The sequence below is a fragment of the Tachysurus vachellii genome, chromosome 6 (genome assembly GCF_030014155.1).
Source record: "Tachysurus vachellii isolate PV-2020 chromosome 6, HZAU_Pvac_v1, whole genome shotgun sequence".
Taxonomy (NCBI): domain Eukaryota; kingdom Metazoa; phylum Chordata; class Actinopteri; order Siluriformes; family Bagridae; genus Tachysurus; species Tachysurus vachellii.
Window position 1 is genome coordinate 13,817,179 of NC_083465.1, and position 19,753 is coordinate 13,836,931.

The following is a 19,753-nucleotide window of genomic DNA, read 5'->3' on the forward strand; positions in this document are numbered from 1 at the left end:
CCCTCACACGCTGGGCCGGTTACTATATTGTAGACATGCGGGCACTCAGGGGAGTCATTTTTGACATTTGTCGCCTTGGTCTGCTAAGCTGCACAGGGCATCGCTTGCCACTCTCAGAGTTACGTTTCAGTGCCCCACTGGGTTTAAACCCGATCCGCTCTGCGTTTGGCCGCTGCAGTGATCCTGCGGCATCAGCGCCCAGAAATGTTGTCCCTCAGCTTGTGTTGTCCAAAGTCATCAGCTGTTGCCATAGAGACTGAGATTGACACTTGGGAGCACAACCCTTTTGTCCCTGCCATATTATTACCCTGCAAAACCTGTTAAGATTTTGCCTGAGTGTTTTAGTACACATTAAGAGCTCAGTTTTAAGTGCCACTTCTGTTCCCTCAACATGGATTGCAAATTTAAAGTTGACATTAATATTAACAACAGGCTCTGAGCAGGTTTCTTATAATGAAATTAAAAAATGATTATAATGTCTCACCTCTGATCCTGCATTAACATTTTGTATCACTGTTTGGAGCATATTTCTGTTACTTTCTAGCCCGCCGCCCTATCATACATTGATAGCAAACTGAAACAGCTCAGATTAAGATTAATCCTCTTTTATGTGCCTGGTCATGACAGTCATTAGGTGACTTGATCCTAATCCAGCCCAGCTAACTGCAGTGCTTTATAAAACACACGTGCAGGATTTGCTGTCAGTGCTGAGAGACTTGAGCATAAATGTTTCTGTTGAAAGTTTGCGACAGACTACTGCTGATTAAGGCACTGCTAGATAGTACTGTGCTCCTGAAGCTGGAGGCATTTCAGGTTATTTTAATAAACTTTATTCATCATTCTGCTTAATCATTCACTCATTCAGAATCTTGCCCGGTTTAACAATTTTTTTCTATTTAGAAATGCTCACGATGCATAGCATGATCAGTAAATAGACGGACAGGTCGGTCGATTGGTTGACCATTTAACAATATTAAAACATATTGCTATATTAAAACATCATGTTCTGTATCTCTCTATTATCCAAATGGTGAAGAGGAAGGATAAATTTAGTTGCTGTTATGCATTTGCTGACAAATACTGGGAGGAAAACGATGGGACAGTAAAACAGTGAGAGCACCTAATTTTCATTCATTGACACGTTGAAGTAAATTATTTCTGGTGCCTATTTGTATTAGGATTTCAAACACATGCCCACACTTTCTCCTCCCTTTTTTTTGTGCTTTACAGACACAAACATCAGTGTAATTGTAGGCAGGGATTGTTTTAGTATGCGCCTCCGTGTCTGTGGGTATTGTGTCTTACTAACACAGTAGCTGAGGCCTGTAGTCCAGCTCTACAGTGCATGGTTGCAGGATTCTCTCATAGCCCCTGGGAATGCCATTAGTGTAGAGTTGAAGGAATGCAGCAGGTGAAACAAATAAGGCACAGGCTCAGTCTCTTGTCGGCCTGCTTTATTTCTTCTTCCCCCCCTCTGTCAGTCTTTTTTCTTTTCTCCCTTTCGCTCTTTCTTCTTTCTCTCTCTCTCTCTCTCTCTCTCTCTCTCTCTTTCATTCTTTCCGTGCTGTTGTGGATTGTAGTAGTCATCATCCGGGGTGTGAAATCTGCTCAGAGCCAGAGCATGTGTGGCGGTTTATCCCGCAACACTGCCCACTCTCCCAGGCTTAACTCCTTACACTACCCCGCTGAAACGAGCCGATCATCCTCGACCCTCACACACTACTCAAAACACTTCAAAGCTCGCCGATTGTTCAGGATCAAAATAGGAGTTGGAAAGTGATGGTCTTGCTCATACTGTTTGGTTTTCCTCTAATCAGAGGTGCTAATGCAGAGGCAATCTCCAATGAAGGTCACTGTGTGTATTGTGTGTGTATATTGTGTGTGTGTGTATTGTGTGTGTTAAAATGGGATTGAATTCTTACTTTTTTTTTCTTCTTCTTCTTCCAAAAAATTAACTGCAGTAGGATGGAGGGTTTAATCACACAGCCATTATGCCTCTGAAATTCATTTCAAAGGTACTTTGTGTTTGATGTGCTATCAAATATCTGCCCGTGTTCATTAACTTTGTTTTTAAAGCGTGCCATAACAATATTTAAGCATTGCTTTCCCAGAAAGTTGGGAAGCGTCCCAAAAATATGATGTGAAAAAAGTTTGTCAGTAAAGATTTAAAATACAATGAACATTTACATTAATCAACAAAATTTCAGGATTCCTTTGGAAGTTAGAGAGCATAATTTTAGTCTAGTATCAGACAGAGGTTTTTATACATCCGTGCTGAAGAGTTCTCACTGGCCTCATGAACGCAGGAAGCAACCTTCAGCAACACATTCTTGAGGAAGTATACACACGCTCAGACACACACGCACACATGGCCAGCGGAACTGAACTGTGTATGCCTGCCATTCTCTCAAATGTTTTAATTCAGCATGATAAAACATCCGTTATTTATGAGATGATTGAGCGTAACGCATTTCGGTGCAGAAGTCCATCCATCAAGAGCCGTCTGCACGCTGTGAAACACATTACTGTACATCTCAGCGTGCTCTTTTCTGCCAGAATAATGTGGCTTCTGTGTAAAGAATGAAGCATAAAAAATACATTTTATTTTCAGGATAACAGGTGTGAGCTGCATGAGGCACAGATACTAATGAAGTCATGGTTAGTGAATGCATCGTGTTTTGGAATATTTTGTTATAGCCATTTATTTTTATAAACAATAAAAAGATTGTTTTATAGTCAGAAATGTATATAGTAAAGCAAGTGTGTGGCGTATATAATGTTTGCTTTATTTTAATGTAATTGTGATTCTTAGTTAAAATCTGTAGAATAAATTCCTACATAATGAACAATAATAAAATGGGCAGAAAAAAATATTATGAGCTCATATATAATATACCAATCCCTTACCATATAACATCCCTTTTCTTTTTAATACCCCTCTTTTGCATAGATTTGTGAATTTCAATGATAACTAAACATACTAGTTTAGCAATGAAACGGTAGTCTTAAATATACGGCTTCATTAAACGATTATTCCACAATCACTAAGTTGATGACATTCCCTGTGGTTTTTTTTGTAGTTTACCTAATGAGATCACTGAAGTCAGTGGATTAACATGCTGCTCATTCCCTATGTAAACTATTTATTCTCCCCGTTCATTCTCCCAGCTGCAGTTTTGAACCCTGTCAAATCCTGCAGCATTTCAGTCTCTGGTCAATATGAGTCCAGAGGGCAATTTGAACAAAGCCCCTTCAGGTCAAAGGTGAGGTGCAGTGCTGCTGTTTGTTTGTTTGCACTCTCGCTCAGCACCTTTTTTAATATTAGCCTCAAGGTGTGGCAAACAAAGCCTCTGCCGCTCAGCCATCCTTTCAGAGCTGCGCAACGAGAGCAGGAGAGAAAGAAAAGAGGGTTTGGATTAGAGGAGAGGACTCACCAAACATGCCAGTTTATCTGTCTGAATTAAACTTGGTGCTGTTCTGTCACTTTCTTATTACACACACACACACGCACACACACACACACACGTGCACACACACACGCACACACACCCTAAGTCCCTGCCTTGCTCCCTCTCATTCTCTTTCTTCCACATGGTCTGTGTTTAGTGAGGGCTGTGTCTCAACTCTCCAGTAGATCTGGAGCTCTAGTGATTTTATATTGTTCTTCTTTGTTTTATTTTATATTATGTTAAATAATTGAGATTTAGAAAAGGATTTCATTCAATTTAATAATTTATTAAAACAAAACAAGCAGTGAATTTTATTCGAATTCATTTAAACTAAGAGCCAGAAACATATACATACATATGCTCAATCATCCTGTCCATCCAATGAAAATATGCAAAAAAATAAATACAAATACAATGTTGTATATGATTAGCAAATTATATTTCCAGACTAACTGTGGTTTTGATTGACTTTTTTTTCCTGCACTTATTCAGTGACTATCTTGTATATCAATAGTAGCCCAGTGTAGTCTATGCAAACATTAATTACCCCTGCAGCAACAACAGGGTTTCCTTCAGTTCCTGAAGCGGAAATGTCCTGGTGCGGGTGATTCGTGAGAAGAGTAGACTCCTTAAAATCAAAGCAACAAAAGCAATGTTTACCCACCTTGTAAGAGGCAAATTGGCTGATAAGACTGCAGCAATCAGCAAAAAATAAAGTATTGCTATACAAGGCTATATATATTGCTGTATAATGAAGTATTCGCTCCATGGTTAAGGTGTTGGATTACTGATCAAAAGGACATGAGTTCAAATCCCAGGGCCATCAATCTGCCACTTCTGGGCCCAGAGCAAGGCCCTTAACTCAAATGTAAGGCAAGGATTAAAGCCTAAACTGACCTTGATTCTTCTCAACCCAGCTCGTACACACCACAGAATACTGGTGCAACACAAGAGCTCATTTAAAACATCTTTTGTTCTAACAAAACTTAGTATTCAAGTGTATTCATACACTATGTTGCTATTCACAATATAAATATGTGACACGAATATACTCATATTTCATACTTCTAGCTGTAATATTTACTTCATAAGAAAATATCATTTCATTAATGTTTATTTATTTATAATCTGTCTGTTTGTAATATATCGGGTACCAGCTATAACTGTTTATTCTATCTTTTGAAAAATTCGCACTCGTACTTCTTACTGGTTTTAGTCACCTTCTTCTACTATTCATCTTAGTATTTTGTTACTTTCACTTGGATGGCATTTACATGCTGCTGACTTGTGAACAATCGAAGTTTCTTCTGGGGATCAGTAAAGTTCTACATTACTTTTGAATGCTGTGAGCTGTTTTACTCAAAGCAGCTGATACTTTCATTCAGAGTATTTTATTATTTTTCAATATACCATTTTCTAATGAATCTTCTTGTCATATTTACTGAATACATCTTTGAGTCCTAGTACATATCTGTTTAGCTGTAGTTTAGTATGTACAGTTAGAACAAGAGCTGTATATGTTTAACATTTGCTGCCATTCACAGCTTGGTTTTTGTCCTTGCTTAAAAGGAATGACTAAAGACTCTAACCAGTGTATATAAATTCAAACCAAATTTCCTCCCTGGATAGAAGAAGCCCACTGTGATCTTGCAATGTAAAAAAAAAAAAAAAAAAAAAAAAAAGAGCTGCATTGTGTTACTGTGGAAGCTTCAAGAAAAGTTTTAATTTCTCTGGGGCTTTCGAAATTGCCTGTTTAGATTGTGCAGAGCATTGTTCAGAAGATCGCACTGCGGCTTGTACGGGACAACCATATGGACTTCAGTAACACTGTTACATCCTAATTGCCCTTTTCGACAAGTGCCAATTTCCTTCAGGAGCTAGAGTGAGAGGGAAAAGGGGGCGAGAGCTACGATGACCTGCATCAAATCCACTCCCACACCCCCAAAGAGGAGGAGAGAATTGCTGGACTGGTTGCAGGCAGAGATGAGGGGTCTCACTGGATTTGCTTTGGCCTTGCTGGCCTTGTTAGAGCGTCCACTCTCCTCCAGAGCAGAATGCAGCTGAGGTGCTGTCTCTAATTCCAGCAGCCGATCAATAAGCATGAATTCTGGAATGCTTACAGGGTGACTAACCCCGATACCCTCTCACCATCCCACCTCAATGTGGAAACCCTTCGGAGACTTTTTTACTGTGATATTGTGAAGTATTTTATTAGAGCTTGATTTGTGCTGATTGTGAGTCTGTAAAGAGCTGCGTCTGCATTTTCGCTGTATGGCCGTATGTTTGTGGACACCTGACCGTAACACTAATATGTGCTTTTTGAACGTCCCATTCCAGACTTAAATTTAATTTTAGAGTGTGGTTTGTGGGGGTTGCTCATTCAGCCACAAGAGCATAGTGAGGTCAGACACTATCAGGCTTCGGTTAATAGCAAAGGTGTTCAGTGGAGTTGAGATGAGGGTTCTACATTAGACTTGAACTCACTTTGTGCACAGGAGCACTGTCATGCTGGAAAAGCTTTGGGCCAAGCCATTTGTGCCCTGTATTAACATGCATGCTGGTTGATAAGCTCGTCATTGGTGAGCGCTAAGTGAAGGTGTGAAATTGCGTGAAATTTGTCTCTAAGATCTGATCATACAAGCCACATTCGGATGCAATCTGGGAAAATTCGCACTCAATGGTAGAGCCAGCTCCCACTAGGCTAACTGATAAAGACAAAGTACAGATGAAAACATTATAGGTTTTATTAGCAGGCCATACAGATATACCATATTGATATGAGAAATGTAATAAAGCATGTTAAGATCTTTCCCCAGAGGAATCAATGTAATGCAAGTGGTCACTGTCCGGTATTTACAACCCTGACTATTTAGTAGATAAAGTAATACTAGTTCCTTGATCACCTACTTGTTGAACTGAGAACGTTTTTAAAACAAAATCTCTCATTTCTGGCTGCTTTTAAAATCAGAAGTAATATGTACATTTTCAGGTCATAATTTTTCTTTATCTTTATTCATAACAGTTTTATTGTTTGGCGTAAATGCTGTGAGCATTACATCATAAACAAAATAAATAAACAAGGGTTTGGTTTGTGGAAGGATTGAAATGAACTGGTGTTTACACTACCAGTGAATGCAGCCAGTGTATGACTGCCTAAAATATGTGACACAGCAGTCTGACAAATGAAGTTATTCATTCTTTTGTGGTCAAATTAAGCAAATACAAAGCACTGTCAGTTTCAGTACTCCATCAGACACTGTTTGTATTTCTGGTGCTGTAGTCTAATCATGTGCTTCTCTGAATAGCTCTCACACACTTACTCACATATTCTCTCTCTCTCTCTTTCACTCTCTCTCCTTCTCTATCATGCATGCAAACACATTTCTTGTCTCTGTCTGTCTGACTATCTGTCTGTTGGTTACAATAGTTTTTAAAGTCGTTGTTGGCTGTAACGTCTTCCGTTGGGTCCTTTGTGGTTGAATTGCCCTAAATATATTTAGAATTACGTCCCTGCATACTTCAAAGAAGTCCAGTCAGTCTTCTGGACAGAACTGCTAAAGTTGTAGATTTAAAATTTCAGGCATGGTTTTATCTTTAATGTCCAAAGCTGTGAGACGATTGAAATGTTTTAATGGCAAAAGTATTAAATGTTCCAGCAGTGTAAATGGTTAAGTATGAGATGATATATAATCTATATGCATATAGTAGGGAAGGTTGTTCAAAAAATCTACAAAACCTTTAAGGCCTGCAGAATTCTGCTAATCTGATATAGATCGCTATGAAAATAGATTGTTTTATGTTTTGCAGGTTGTGACAGTGAATTATTGTGAATTATGCCTGAAAAGATGCCTGTTTGTTTGCTGGTAAAACTGGCAATAGCTAATAAAACCCCTTTCTTTCTTTGCAAATGAAGCTCTTTCTGCTTCGGTGCCAATACATGTACATTTGTAATGTTCTCCCACAGGTGCGCCCGTGAGGTTCATGCTCTCCTGTGCACTGGGGTTGTTAGACCACAATACAAGGCACACATGGATGCACAGCCCTGGTGTTTCAAAAGGGTCTCTGTTGTTGGAAACTGTAACAGACTCTGTACACTGGTTTAAATTATGAGCCAAGAGATGCTAATAGGACACATATTTAAGGGTTAGCACTAGCAGATGATTTATAATTTTGTGTTTCAATACAGAGTATTTTCACTAGTTACAATGAAAGTAAGAGAAGCTTGTGTGAGACCGTAGGACGGAAGCTTGTGTGAGACCGTAGGACGGACTTCATGCCTTTAGATGAAATATACATGGAGGGCAGAACAACTTTAATCCTCGTTTTATTTTAGACTTTGTCACCTAGAGGTCACACTGTGGGATTACTGTTGGATTGTCTCACTATAATGCTCCAACACCTCCATTCTTTCTTTATTTACCTGCATGGCCCTAGAGAGTTCTCCAAAGTACAGAGTCATATTTATCCTTTATTTAAGGAGATTGGCACACACACACATACACACACATACACACAAACACACACAGCGAGAGAAGGGGAATGAGACCTGGGGAGTGGGTGGGGGCTGGTGATGGAATGTCTCTGCTTGCTGATGGCCTTCCAGATCAATACAACACAATTGTATTCTCCAGCCTGAGAGACCAGGAGCTCCATGGTGGCACTTATGGGGTGATCGCCTCTGATGAAGTCTTTATTAGACTCTATTGACAGATTCATTTTAGGACCCTCGACCATGTCTGCACAGTTCTTTTCAGACCCCCCTCTCTCACTGTAAAGTAATAGACACTAAGCCCACCTTTAAAAGTTCCCGGCTCTTCTGATTTTGATTTAGCACAATAGTTATTACACCCAGTGTTTTGAAAGCTTAGAGAATTTTTTTTTTGTGTCTAGTTTTCAGAGTTACTTTTGTTTTTGTCATACAAGTCTGCTTTTCTCATGAATGTAAATAGAAGGTACTCAAGTCGCCTGTTTTTAAATACAACAAGCTGTTTAAAGGATATTCAGTGCATAATTTCTTCTATAATGCAGCATTGAGCAGCATTTTCTCTAGAGAATGCGAAGAAAGCCCTGGTCCCATAGAAACGGCTCACAGCTGAAGATCTGAGAGCGACCTGGCTGAAGATAAAAACAAAGTGTGGAAATTTCTAAATTGTTTCATATTTGATTTCCAAACAAGCCTCGGGGATATTAGATATCGCAACTAATACTCTGTAGTCCCATGTGCTCATCTCAGGCTTTGAAGTCACAAGTTACTTTTTTTTTTATGAAATAAATGTTCTAGAGAGCCTTAATCCAGGCCGAATTAAAAAGGCAAGCAGAGCGCCAGCTTAGCGTTTTCACCGCCTTTCGTGACTTGACTAATTTTTCCCTTGTTGTTTTACCTGGTTTGTGTTTTGTAACCTCTCACCCTCGTCTTGCCGTTGCTTTCAGAACGGCTGCTTCCCATTCCTGGGTGGATTGGCCTGAGGTGCTTTCCCATCCACACATGCAGCTCAGAGTCACTTTTTGGATGTGCAGTGTGTAGTGGCCTGTGCTGCTGGTGTGATTTAGTGGCTCTGTGAGCTTAGGGATTTATGCGCATTAGGCTCTCATGTTTTTTCATGAGAGCTCATCGGTTACAAATGCTGTGGCACTATGTGTGTTTTTTACTACTTTTTTTGAGTACTTAAAATTTTACACGATACACAACAGTCACAATATTAGGTTGTTGGGCCGTTTTGATGCTTGAAAGCTTTTAGTATATATTATTTGAATCTTAGCCTAAACTTTGCCCTCAGTGCTATTTTCATGCTTTTTTATTAGACCAAAATCCCCATGTATCATGAGAAAGGGTTTGTTTTCTTGAACAATTTTTGCACAATTGAGACATTTGATTAATACTAAATCCTACATTCTATACCACTGCTTTAGCAAAGCTTCTAGAAATTGAATTGTCCCACACTGCTGGTGAATTAAACCTGCCCCAGGAAATCTTGCTCGTCGTTTTGAACTCTCTCACTGTTGCTTTCTTTGTCTTACTCTTTCCCTCGTGTCCCTCTCTCTTCTGTGGAAACATATTGTTTTAACTTGTAGGAGACCTGTTTAGGACTTTTAACATGATCTTCAACTCAGCATGTTTTGATCTACTATGAAGGATCTATAGGTTGCTTGGGTCAAGCAAGGAAGTGCTCCTAGATTATTAAACTATAAGTGACCTAAATAAGCCAAGTGTTTTGACATGTATTGATGTCTCATTTGTTCTCTTTCAGATCTCTCTGAAGTCGAGCCCAATGTGTTCCTCCGGCCGTTCTTGGAGGTTGTTCGTTCGGAGGACACAACTGGACCAATCACAGGCCTCGCTCTTACTTCTGTCAACAAATTCCTCTCTTATGGACTCATAGGTAATATTCATTGTAGCTTATTTTCATGTAAATATATTGTTGCTGTTTAAATGGGATTTCATGTAATCATGAGAAGCATTTTGACTTCTGTGAACTAAAAAAAAGTCACTTTTTACATGGTGATATAAAGATTCAGAAATATATACATATTTGTGTAGGTGTAATGGAATTTCTAAAATGATGGACAGATACAGACTTTTTTGTGGATTTTGCAGAATAAAATGCCCTAACCTTAGCCGGAGAGAGAGTTATGCTAAGCTAGTCTGTAGCCTTAGTAGAGAAATATAGCGTGAAGTTGCCAGTGAATATCTGAAACCAGCACACAGCTCCAGATGTTAGGCATCCATATTTTTTCTCTAATCTCCCATAAATAGTGGGGGGTTGTTGAATAAATAATATGACAGCACTTGTCAAGCAACTGTATGGTTTGCACAACAAAATAGAGATGGAGAGACCTGCTGTGACCTGAAATGCTACAATTGCAACAAGGAGTTACATGACCCATCATTTAGTAAGCTTTTTTTTTGGTAGAATAAGCAATAAAAAAGAAAGGTATACTTTCCATGACATACACACGTCAGGGTTGAGCATGGTGTGATGTTTAAATCGAGAAAAATGAATGTAGTTCATTGGAATTCACAGGCATGTTACATGGATTTGTTTTCCCCAAATGACAACTGAATTGCATCAAGTGAACAATAGGCACAGGAGAGGAAATATTCACACATGCACATGCCTAACAAATAAGTCATGGACTCCCAGAGGCTTGCTGTCACTCCAAATTCAACACTGATCTTTTAGCCATCATCTCATCGGCTGTTCACATGTATGGGTTTCTATGGCAACCAGCCTGGGGCTGTCCAAAAGATGGGCCGTCTTGCCAGAGGAGGGATCATAAACAGAGACACTCTGGCACTGTTTCTGTCATAAACTAAAGTTTTCTCTGTCCATCCTGCTTGCTGTTAACACTTCAGCACAGATAACACTAACGTGGGTTTTAATTAGTATTTTTTGGCTTATTGTGCCAGTTACAATTGTCTCTAATTTGCATTTTGTGTTCGTTACTGAAATTATGTAAATCATGTGTTTTTTTTCCAGCCTTTGTCTGTGTACACACACACACACACACACACACACACACACACACACACACACACACACACAAAGATCACAAGAGTTACTTTACTCGTAATGAACCCTTGAGGAGCTCGATATCTTAATGCACTTGTATGTGTTAGTGATTAAATAACCTTTTGGCATGCAAGTGATTTTACTCTGACTGACAGCTTATGCTGATTCACTCTCTCCTAATCGGCTACGAAGAGTGACATTATCATTACTCCGAATTAGCATTCCACAGACGAAACACACACCACTCCCTACAGTTCACTGTTTTATACTTCCACTGGACTCTGAAAATGATTTGCCTGTCGTAGCATCTGTACAGGCTGAGCTCCAGATTTTGTTCTCACTAATTCAGCACCTCAGACTCCAAAGCAACTTTTACCTGAACCGTTATCCTGAAATGAAGAGCTTGTAGACTTACTGATGCTTTCAATGTCCAGTAACCTTTATTCAGTGCATAAAGAAGACTGCCATCTATTGGTCAAAAATGAAACTCCATTTGCTTTCAGCTCTTGTCTGCATATCAGGCACCAGCATGTTTGGTGTATTTATTCATTTTTGATATTTTGAAGTAAATTTTCAGCTGTATGCTTTTTTTTTTTTTTTTTTTTTTCTTTCTTCTTCTTTTCGTATTTGCAAAAGATTGTCCACACAGTTTACAGGTCATTCTAGCTACTACTCATATCCTTAGACTTACAGCATGTGCTTTTTATCAGCCAGGCCCTGATGACATGCCTTGTTGTCTCTCACCCCGTGTGTACAGTGAGACATGAGCCCTTCTAGCGCACTGGGGGGTCTGTGTTTGTAAGAGTGAGTTCGTTTGCCGAGGGTTTAATTCCCCTTAAATCTCAGGCCTGAGGTTGGCTGGCTCTGGGGGATGGCCGCACTGACAGATTTCCAGATCCCACTTTTCCCACTCTCCCATTCCTACTTCTCTCTTTCTGATTTTATCAGGCTAATATTTTCTGCTCCTGTTCAGCTGTAGCGGCTGATCGAACATCATGCACCCAGTGTATTTTAAGGTACTTTCTATGAAATGAGGATGCAGGTGAGACAGACATGCAGAAGACACAAACATTTTCATGGTATTTGGTGATTTGAGCTTAAAATAAAGAAAATATTTCTTTTTTCACCCAGTCAAGAAATGATTTTATTATTGCTAATTAATCCTTAACATATTCATAGTTGTGGCTTAATTTTAAGGATGTTTATCATACATATTGTTCCTTGACGTGGCTTTCTCAGTTATGATGGTGTCTGAATGTACTTTGACTTGCCTATAACTACACGACAGCTGTTTGATCCCCAGTCTCACACACGTTCTCTCACACACAAGCACACAGTCCCTCAGCCCCACCCATACTGCTGTTATTTCAACAAGGACCCTGCCGCCTGTCTGTGTAGCCGGTGCCAAGCGAGGATTAGTATTTTAGATGACTTCTAATGTTGTGCTGAATAGGCCTTAGCTCTGGTTTCCGTGGAGATTGGGCATTTAGAAAAGCGTCTCATGTTTATTGGGGCCCTTGTTTCTATATAAGCGCTAAATTCTCTAGTGCGCAGGAACTTTTTTCCATGTGGTCTCTATAAATGGTCTCAAGAATGGGTGACAAGAGTTTTCTCATATTTTCTTCACAAATGTAACGTCCCTCATTAACCTCATTGGACGTATACAGTATATAAATAATTTGTCTTTGATTATTCTGTAATTTTGCATGTCAGTTTTCTTTGGAAATATTTGGATGCAGACTTTTATTCTCTAGCGTGATTAAATCCAACTCAGGATATTGTCTGCCTTTTGAAGCAGCAGAATAAAGGCTACCTTTTCTCTGCTGCGTCCTTTTTTGTGTAGCTAATAATAAGAGAAACGGTCTCTCACCTCAGTACTCTACCTGCAGCATGAGCACTGCTTTCCATTCCACACAGCTTGTGCTTATTAGTTAATGAAATACTCTTTAAAGGCATTGGGAAAGAAAAGCAGCCTGGCTCCAGCTTGCTTTCTGGCCCATCTTAGGTTTCAAAACACTGGCTATCGTTGCCTAGACAGCCAATTTACCCACCTGCGCACAAAGGACACATCTGGTGATTAGATGTCAGATGGCTGCGATAGACCCTTCTCCTAGAGTTACTGTGAAGGGTGAGATGGGATGAACAATGCTAAATGTATGTGATTTATTATTTGATATTTTGATGCTTCCATAGTCAGTGCACCTCCTGTATGCTGATTGTCTAGATGAAAGTCCTTTTAATCTGTATGTAATTTTTAGAGCCTGGCGTCTTTACTAAAACAAATGACCTTTTTAAACGCTTGTCCATTACAGATGCCAATCATGAAGCAGCAGCAGATGGGATTGAGAACATGGCTGACGCGGTCACTCATGCAAGATTTGTGGGGACAGACCCGGCTAGTGATGAAGTGGTACTTATGAAAATCCTCCAGGTAATGGCCTGACAAATCTTAAAATCTTACTTGGACTAAATTGTTCAAAAGTAGTGCTTGGTGATCTGTAGCATTATATATTGTGCCTTAGTACATTCTACTGAGATATAATAGTCATCAACAGCTTTATAATGCAGTAAAGTGTAGTTGTATTTGATTGGACATTTAAAATGGTTTTATTTGTTCAGTTGTTTCCTTCTTTTTTTTGTGTTAACTAATTTGTGTGCGAGACGGCCTGTGATCGACAGGCCTCTTATACCGGGATGTGTTCTGGCTTTGCATTCAGTGTTTTCAGGATCCATCACATCCCTGACCAGAATACAGCAGTTATTTGAAGAGCATTCTAATTTTTTTTAGATATGGCACACAATGATGTATGATGTACAAGTGATACCTACTCAAAAATGACACAGCAGCTATTTGATACTATGAACTCAGTATTGTCTTATTGATTGTGGACTTTGACTGGTTGTGATATTTCAGGTTTTGAGGACTTTGCTGCTGACTCCAGTGGGAGCCCATCTGACGAACGAGTCTGTGTGTGAGATCATGCAGTCCTGCTTTCGCATTTGCTTTGAGATGAGACTAAGTGGTGAGCCAAGCAACCGAGGTTGCTACAGTCCCCTTGAAACATTATTACCAACCATATATCTCTAAGTGAATAAGACAACCAGTGCAGTCTTGGTTATTATATTGACATTTTCAGCTGTTATGTTGGCACAGTTAAACCTTCACTGCTGACCCAGTGTATGTTAGACTGCAGTTCACAGCTCCCTGCCCCCAGTCCCTGAGCAGGGTGCTAATAAAGCCTAGCACTAATCCTGGCCAAACAGAGCAGGACCCTCGGGTCCTGAGCTACTGCTGCTCCCACTTTTCTAAGCTAACCTCCTGCTCACTCCATTCGTGCTCTGTCTGCCCTCCACAGAGCTGCTGAGGAAATCAGCCGAACACACGCTGGTGGACATGGTGCAGCTGCTCTTCTCCAGGTAACCAGAGAGAGGGGAATGGATGAGTGTGGAAGAGAGAGACAGCAAGCGAGGGGGTTGGAGGGGATTAAGGACCCAGTTGTCTGCTGGGTGTAAACATAATCAAACCGAACCTGAGACCAAACACAGCAGGAACTTGTTTTGTGTCCTTAACGGTTTCCAATTTCACTCTCAGGCGATTCCCTAGATTTTCCACTTCCGACGTACAAAAGGTTCTTTGCCAGCCATACGCTAATGAGATTGCGACACTGCAAATGCTTTGCCGGATTCAGGCTGCGTTTTTTTTTTTTTTATCATTATTATTTATTTATTTTTTTTAAACACGTGAACAAACCCCCTCCCATGGAGGTTTTAACTGTGCATGGCGTTTAAGTAAAAACCGACTTGCATTTAAATCTTTATTTAGTCGTCTTTATTTAGTACACTATTGTGTTGCAATGAATGTCATCAAATTTGTGCAGCACCACTTTGTCCTGCCTTTCAGGTCATAGTGTGCTGCTTCTCTAATGCAATAACATGATTATGGGATGGCATTTATCAGAAGTGCGTATCCGTGGAGACAGCACTTGTATTAGGCTTCTAGTCACATCTCACACAGACAAGAGAATGAGCGTACAAAGCAACCTGGTCTACCATCTGCATATAGATGAGAACTGTACACACACACACACACACACATGCACACACACACACACAACTTAGACTCACAAAAAACAAAAGCAAATCATAGTTTCTGTGAAAGCATTCTCTCTTTTTCTGTTTTGTAAGTACTTAAATATATTCTAAAGCCCAGTGTCCTTGATATTACATCAGTAACCTATTTGGATGGGACTATATAATTAAGCACCTTTTTGTCTCTTTGGTATGCATACACACACACACCTTTGCTCCTGCTGCGCTTGTATTATTGCTTAGACCCTCTTGTCCGTGATGTCTTTGTAATAAGGGTGAAAGGCCTTAAAAATGAGTATGTATTTATGTGTGTGTATCTGTATATGCATACATGTAAGGGAAGAGGAGCAGTAATGAGCAGAGGATGGTGTGTGTGTGGGTGGGTGGTTTGGGGGTGCACGCATGCGCGTGTGTGGCAGAGTGAGAGATGGAGTAATGAACAGCAGATCTTATTGAGTGCTCAGGAGGAGGCTTAAGCAGCCTGCTGAAAGCATTAGGGATGTTAATCTGTTGGACTCACAGATCATCCAATAATTGAGCCAGCAAGACAACACTCTATTAACGCAGAGCAGAGTTAACATCAGGTCTTGTCTCTCCCACTGTGTTAGAGGTGATGGCTTATTTAAGGCAAAGCTGCAGAGTCTACACAACGCACCATGAGAACATCATTTCATCTAATTCAGCTAATGAACCGGCAGCACAGGTCAAAAAGTCATGACACTCGAACAAAGATGGCAGCTCCGCTGACATATTGTTTTCCAACCAGACCTTGAAGGGCCCCTTAGAATGAACAAGACATTTAATTTGGTCCGGCTGGGCAAGAACCACATTCCCCCATCTCAGCCAAAACTACTTTAAAATTTCATTTGTACTAAACGTAGCACGGTGTGTGTCCACACAATAAACATGTCTAGATCCATTAATGTGAATGAATTTTTAATTCTTTTTTTTTTTTTTTTTTTTTTTTTTTTTTTTTTTTTTAAATTTAATTTACTCTGCTCTTATTCTATTCTCATTACAGATTACCACAGTTTAAAGAGGAGGCTAAAAGTTTTGTGGGCGCCAACATGAAGAAGGTAAATATCAAAGATGTGTTGAGTGATTTGAGTCAGTCTCAGTTGACTTTGTCTCATCTGTCTTTTTCTTCCCTAGCGCTTTAATCTCAGACCGGCTTTCCTTACATCTGTTCTCCCTACACAGCTTTGTACAAAGACACAGCTCGTTTATCCTCATATCCCTTCGTTCAGCTCTTCCATTAATCATTTATTCTGGCATTGATAAATCTCCTATTCTATTATAGTTACATTAATATGATTGACTACTGCATCTGTGGATTATTATTAATATTAGTTTATTTTGAGATTCCCACATTCCCTTCCAATCGCTACGATGCAGTGGGTTTCCTTGCCTATAGTACCTTTCTGTGCTGGTTCTTTTCTACAGATCCCAGGATGTATCCTGAACACACAAGATCTTAATAAAGCAGATCACCCTAGAAACACCAATCAGAGTGGTTTAGACAGGGTACTTTTCGCTTATACAATGTGGGAGTAATGATTGGGCCACAGCTAGCGCATTCAAATACATTGCAAGGCATGGCTTAAAGCAGTGACTGCATGTGTTTTTTTGTTTTTAAAGTACATTCTAAATAAAGGCTGCAGCAAATAAGTTGTAATTTAAAAGTAAATACTTAAATGAATTGATGCAGAATATATAAAACGATGTGATGGCAATAATTTGCTAGATTCTACATCATATTATAATACATAAAGTATTGAAGTCTGGAGTAGAAATTAAACCAGGTTTGACTAGTGAACAGGTTTGCTTGTATTATGCTGACATCAGTGGCTCTCTGGTTGCTGTGTCTGTGAATTTGGCGTCTGCCAAATGCTGTAAATGTAAATTAAGATACAAGATATAACCAGTTTTAGAATGATAGTCCCCATAATCACAGGTGGGCATAAATAACAGTTAAATACGCCTTTCTCTGAATATACATGATGTGAATAATATGACTTATTAATTATATAATGTATAAGAAACATTGATCCTATTCTCTGTCTATATAAATGTCATAGCCTGCATATGATGAATGTTTGCTCTGGTTCCCTTGTATGTGTTTGTGAGTGTGTCTTGACAGTTTATGTTCCAGAGAGCTGTGTGTGTTTGTGAATGTATGTGTCTCTTCATTGGATTTGCATGCGTGTATCACTATGTAGTACATAGAATGACACAGTATTCATCACACTCAATAGTGTGTGTGGGGGTGTGTCAGCCCTGTGCATGGTGTTGTGCACTTCGCTGTCATGCTTCTGTATTGTCTGCATGTGTAATGTGTTCATCACTAATCCTGGGGCATGCCCCTTCTCTCCCGAGGCTTACAATATCTTATGGAAAAACAAACGAGTCCAGGTAAGGAGAAGAGATTGCAGTCAATGATCAATGTAACGTCCTTCATCCTGTCTCCGTCTTGACCAATGATTTTTCCAGCTTTTCCAAATATTGTATGTGTGACATAATCTTTAAATATTTAAATGACAAAACGACAGGCTTTATATAGCAGGTGGTTTCATGGTGTGGCTCTTCAAAGATGGTGGATCACTGTAGCCTGACACCAACTTTGAGTTTGTCTTACTTTATAGACTGAATATATGTCTGTGACCAGATATACTGTAGATGAATCCTTGATAAGGTTTTAAATTTGATCATTGCATGTTCATTAGCTCCTATCTCGTCACTTCCTGTTTTACATATACGTTATACCATCACCTGAGGACTGCATCCACACAGAACTTAAGATAATCTGAATCTTAATGAGTGCATGTGGAAAGCCTTCTCGATTCTTTGATTTTTGGTACCCGCACTTTAATTTTGCCTTTAATTTTATTTATTTATTTATGTATTTATTTTTAAGCTGAAAATGCGTGCTGGTGGAATAAATGAATCCTCCAAGTGGAAGAAACAGAAGCGTTCTCCTCGTTCCTCTCGTCACATGATACGCAGTCCCTCAGGACAGATGGACCAGGCCCAGCTCAGCACGCTCAGCAACAACATCTCAGGTAAATCTTTAGCTCAGACACTATCAGCACTATTGTGTACATCAACACAAGTGAGTTTTGTTGTTTAATAGATGGCAAAAGACTCCTTAAGGAATATTAACTTCACTTCATAAATCTGTAAAATTGCCATGCAAAGACTACTTAAAAAATTGAATATAGAATAAGAAGAGTGCACTGATTAATAGACCAGTTAACAGCCCACATTTATTCTAACTAAAGATGAATATGACCTGTTAATTAATTAATATGTATATAATATACATTTACTTATGCTTTGACATTTTTCATAAATATTGTTATTCAAGTGTGGGCCATAAAATGAAAGAGACACCGCTGCTTGTGAGGGAAATGGGTTCTGATAATGGTCACTACTGAAGTGGTTTTGCCATTTTTTTCCTTTTTAAAACACGAGGCAATTCAGAATTCATCTTTACAGACTGACAATGACACTGACATTGGTGTCTGTGTGTCTCCAGGTGGAGTTCCATTTATTGAGCAACACGGTGACGGTGATAGTGCAGCTTCCTCCATCTCTAGCCCTACTGCAGACAGTGGACTGGCCAACTGCTCTAAAGCCACATCTAAAGAAGACCTTACAGACCTGGAGAGCTGCTCCACAGCCACCACTCCTAGCACAGCAGCCTCCACTGATGCTCTCATGCTTGACACTCAGGTAAAACTGTTGACGACATTAGTATGCTGTTCTCTTGTAGGCATGTGCTGTTATTGCTGTGCTTTAAGTATGTTTTAGCTTTTCTCAGATAACCAGGAAATTATATGTACTTCCTGTGTGTCAGGTCTCGTTGTGTTTTACTGTTGTTCCTTATGAATATAATGGTATGTGTCATCTTCTGTTACAATTGCATTTTGTGTTGTGTTTTGTTGACAGTGTGAGGGTAGACAGGTAGAGCGCACTCAGTCTGCCTCAGTAGAGTCCATCCCCGAGGTGCTTGAGGACCGAGATTCATTAGTGGATCAGTCTGACTCTGCATCGGTGCATGACATGGACTATGTTAATCCCAGAGGAGTGCGTTTCACTCAGTCTACTCAGAAAGAGGGTACAGACTGAATTCTGTTCTTTACAATTTGATAAATTTATTGAATAATCCCACAGTTTCCTAAAATGTGCTTGCTTCATTTATTTTCCATCAGGTGCCGCTCTGATCCCATATGGACTCCCATGTTTGAGAGAGCTCTTCCGCTTTCTCATTTCTCTCACCAACCCTCACGACCGTCACAACTCGGATGTGATGAAGCATATGGGTTTGCAGCTGCTCAACGTGGCTCTAGAGGCCACACACATCGCACCCTACCAATCCCTGCTGGTTCTAGTTAAAGATGAACTCTGCAGACATCTCATACAGGTTCATCTTTTCTTTCTGGGTTTACTTTTGACCATGAATTTATTTCTAAATAAAGTAAAAGAATTCAATAATGCCTTTTTATTTTTCTAGTTATTAAGTGAAGACCGAATGAATTTGTATGCTGCCTCCATACGAGTGTGCTTTCTGTTGTTTGAGAGCATGCGTGGACATCTCAAATTTCAGCTTGAGGTTTGTGTTCTAAATTTCTAGATCTAAATACTTTAGTATCAATTATGCAGACCTCTCTCTAATTTAAACACAGGTTTAGTATTGTGTGAAAT

At 39.6% G+C, this 19,753-nt stretch overlaps 1 protein-coding gene across 5 annotated transcripts in view; it reads left to right on the plus strand.

The window, feature by feature from the left end:
* Nucleotides 1-19,753, plus strand: part of gbf1 (golgi brefeldin A resistant guanine nucleotide exchange factor 1) — a 53,814-nt gene that overhangs the window by 19,701 nt on the left and 14,360 nt on the right. For 4 of the 5 annotated variants that reach the window (XM_060872429.1, XM_060872428.1, XM_060872431.1 and 1 more), the window contains 10 exons: nucleotides 9,698-9,829; nucleotides 13,273-13,391; nucleotides 13,875-13,983; nucleotides 14,317-14,377; nucleotides 16,071-16,125; nucleotides 17,964-18,108; nucleotides 18,585-18,781; nucleotides 18,998-19,166; nucleotides 19,261-19,472; nucleotides 19,563-19,661. In XM_060872429.1, coding sequence (XP_060728412.1) covers nucleotides 9,698-9,829; nucleotides 13,273-13,391; nucleotides 13,875-13,983; nucleotides 14,317-14,377; nucleotides 16,071-16,125; nucleotides 17,964-18,108; nucleotides 18,585-18,781; nucleotides 18,998-19,166; nucleotides 19,261-19,472; nucleotides 19,563-19,661 — 1,298 coding nt within the window. Of the gene's footprint in view, nucleotides 1-9,697; nucleotides 9,830-13,272; nucleotides 13,392-13,874; nucleotides 13,984-14,316; nucleotides 14,378-16,070; nucleotides 16,126-16,492; nucleotides 16,574-17,963; nucleotides 18,109-18,584; nucleotides 18,782-18,997; nucleotides 19,167-19,260; nucleotides 19,473-19,562; nucleotides 19,662-19,753 lie in introns of all 5 variants that reach the window. The other variant, XM_060872432.1, reaches the window with a different exon arrangement.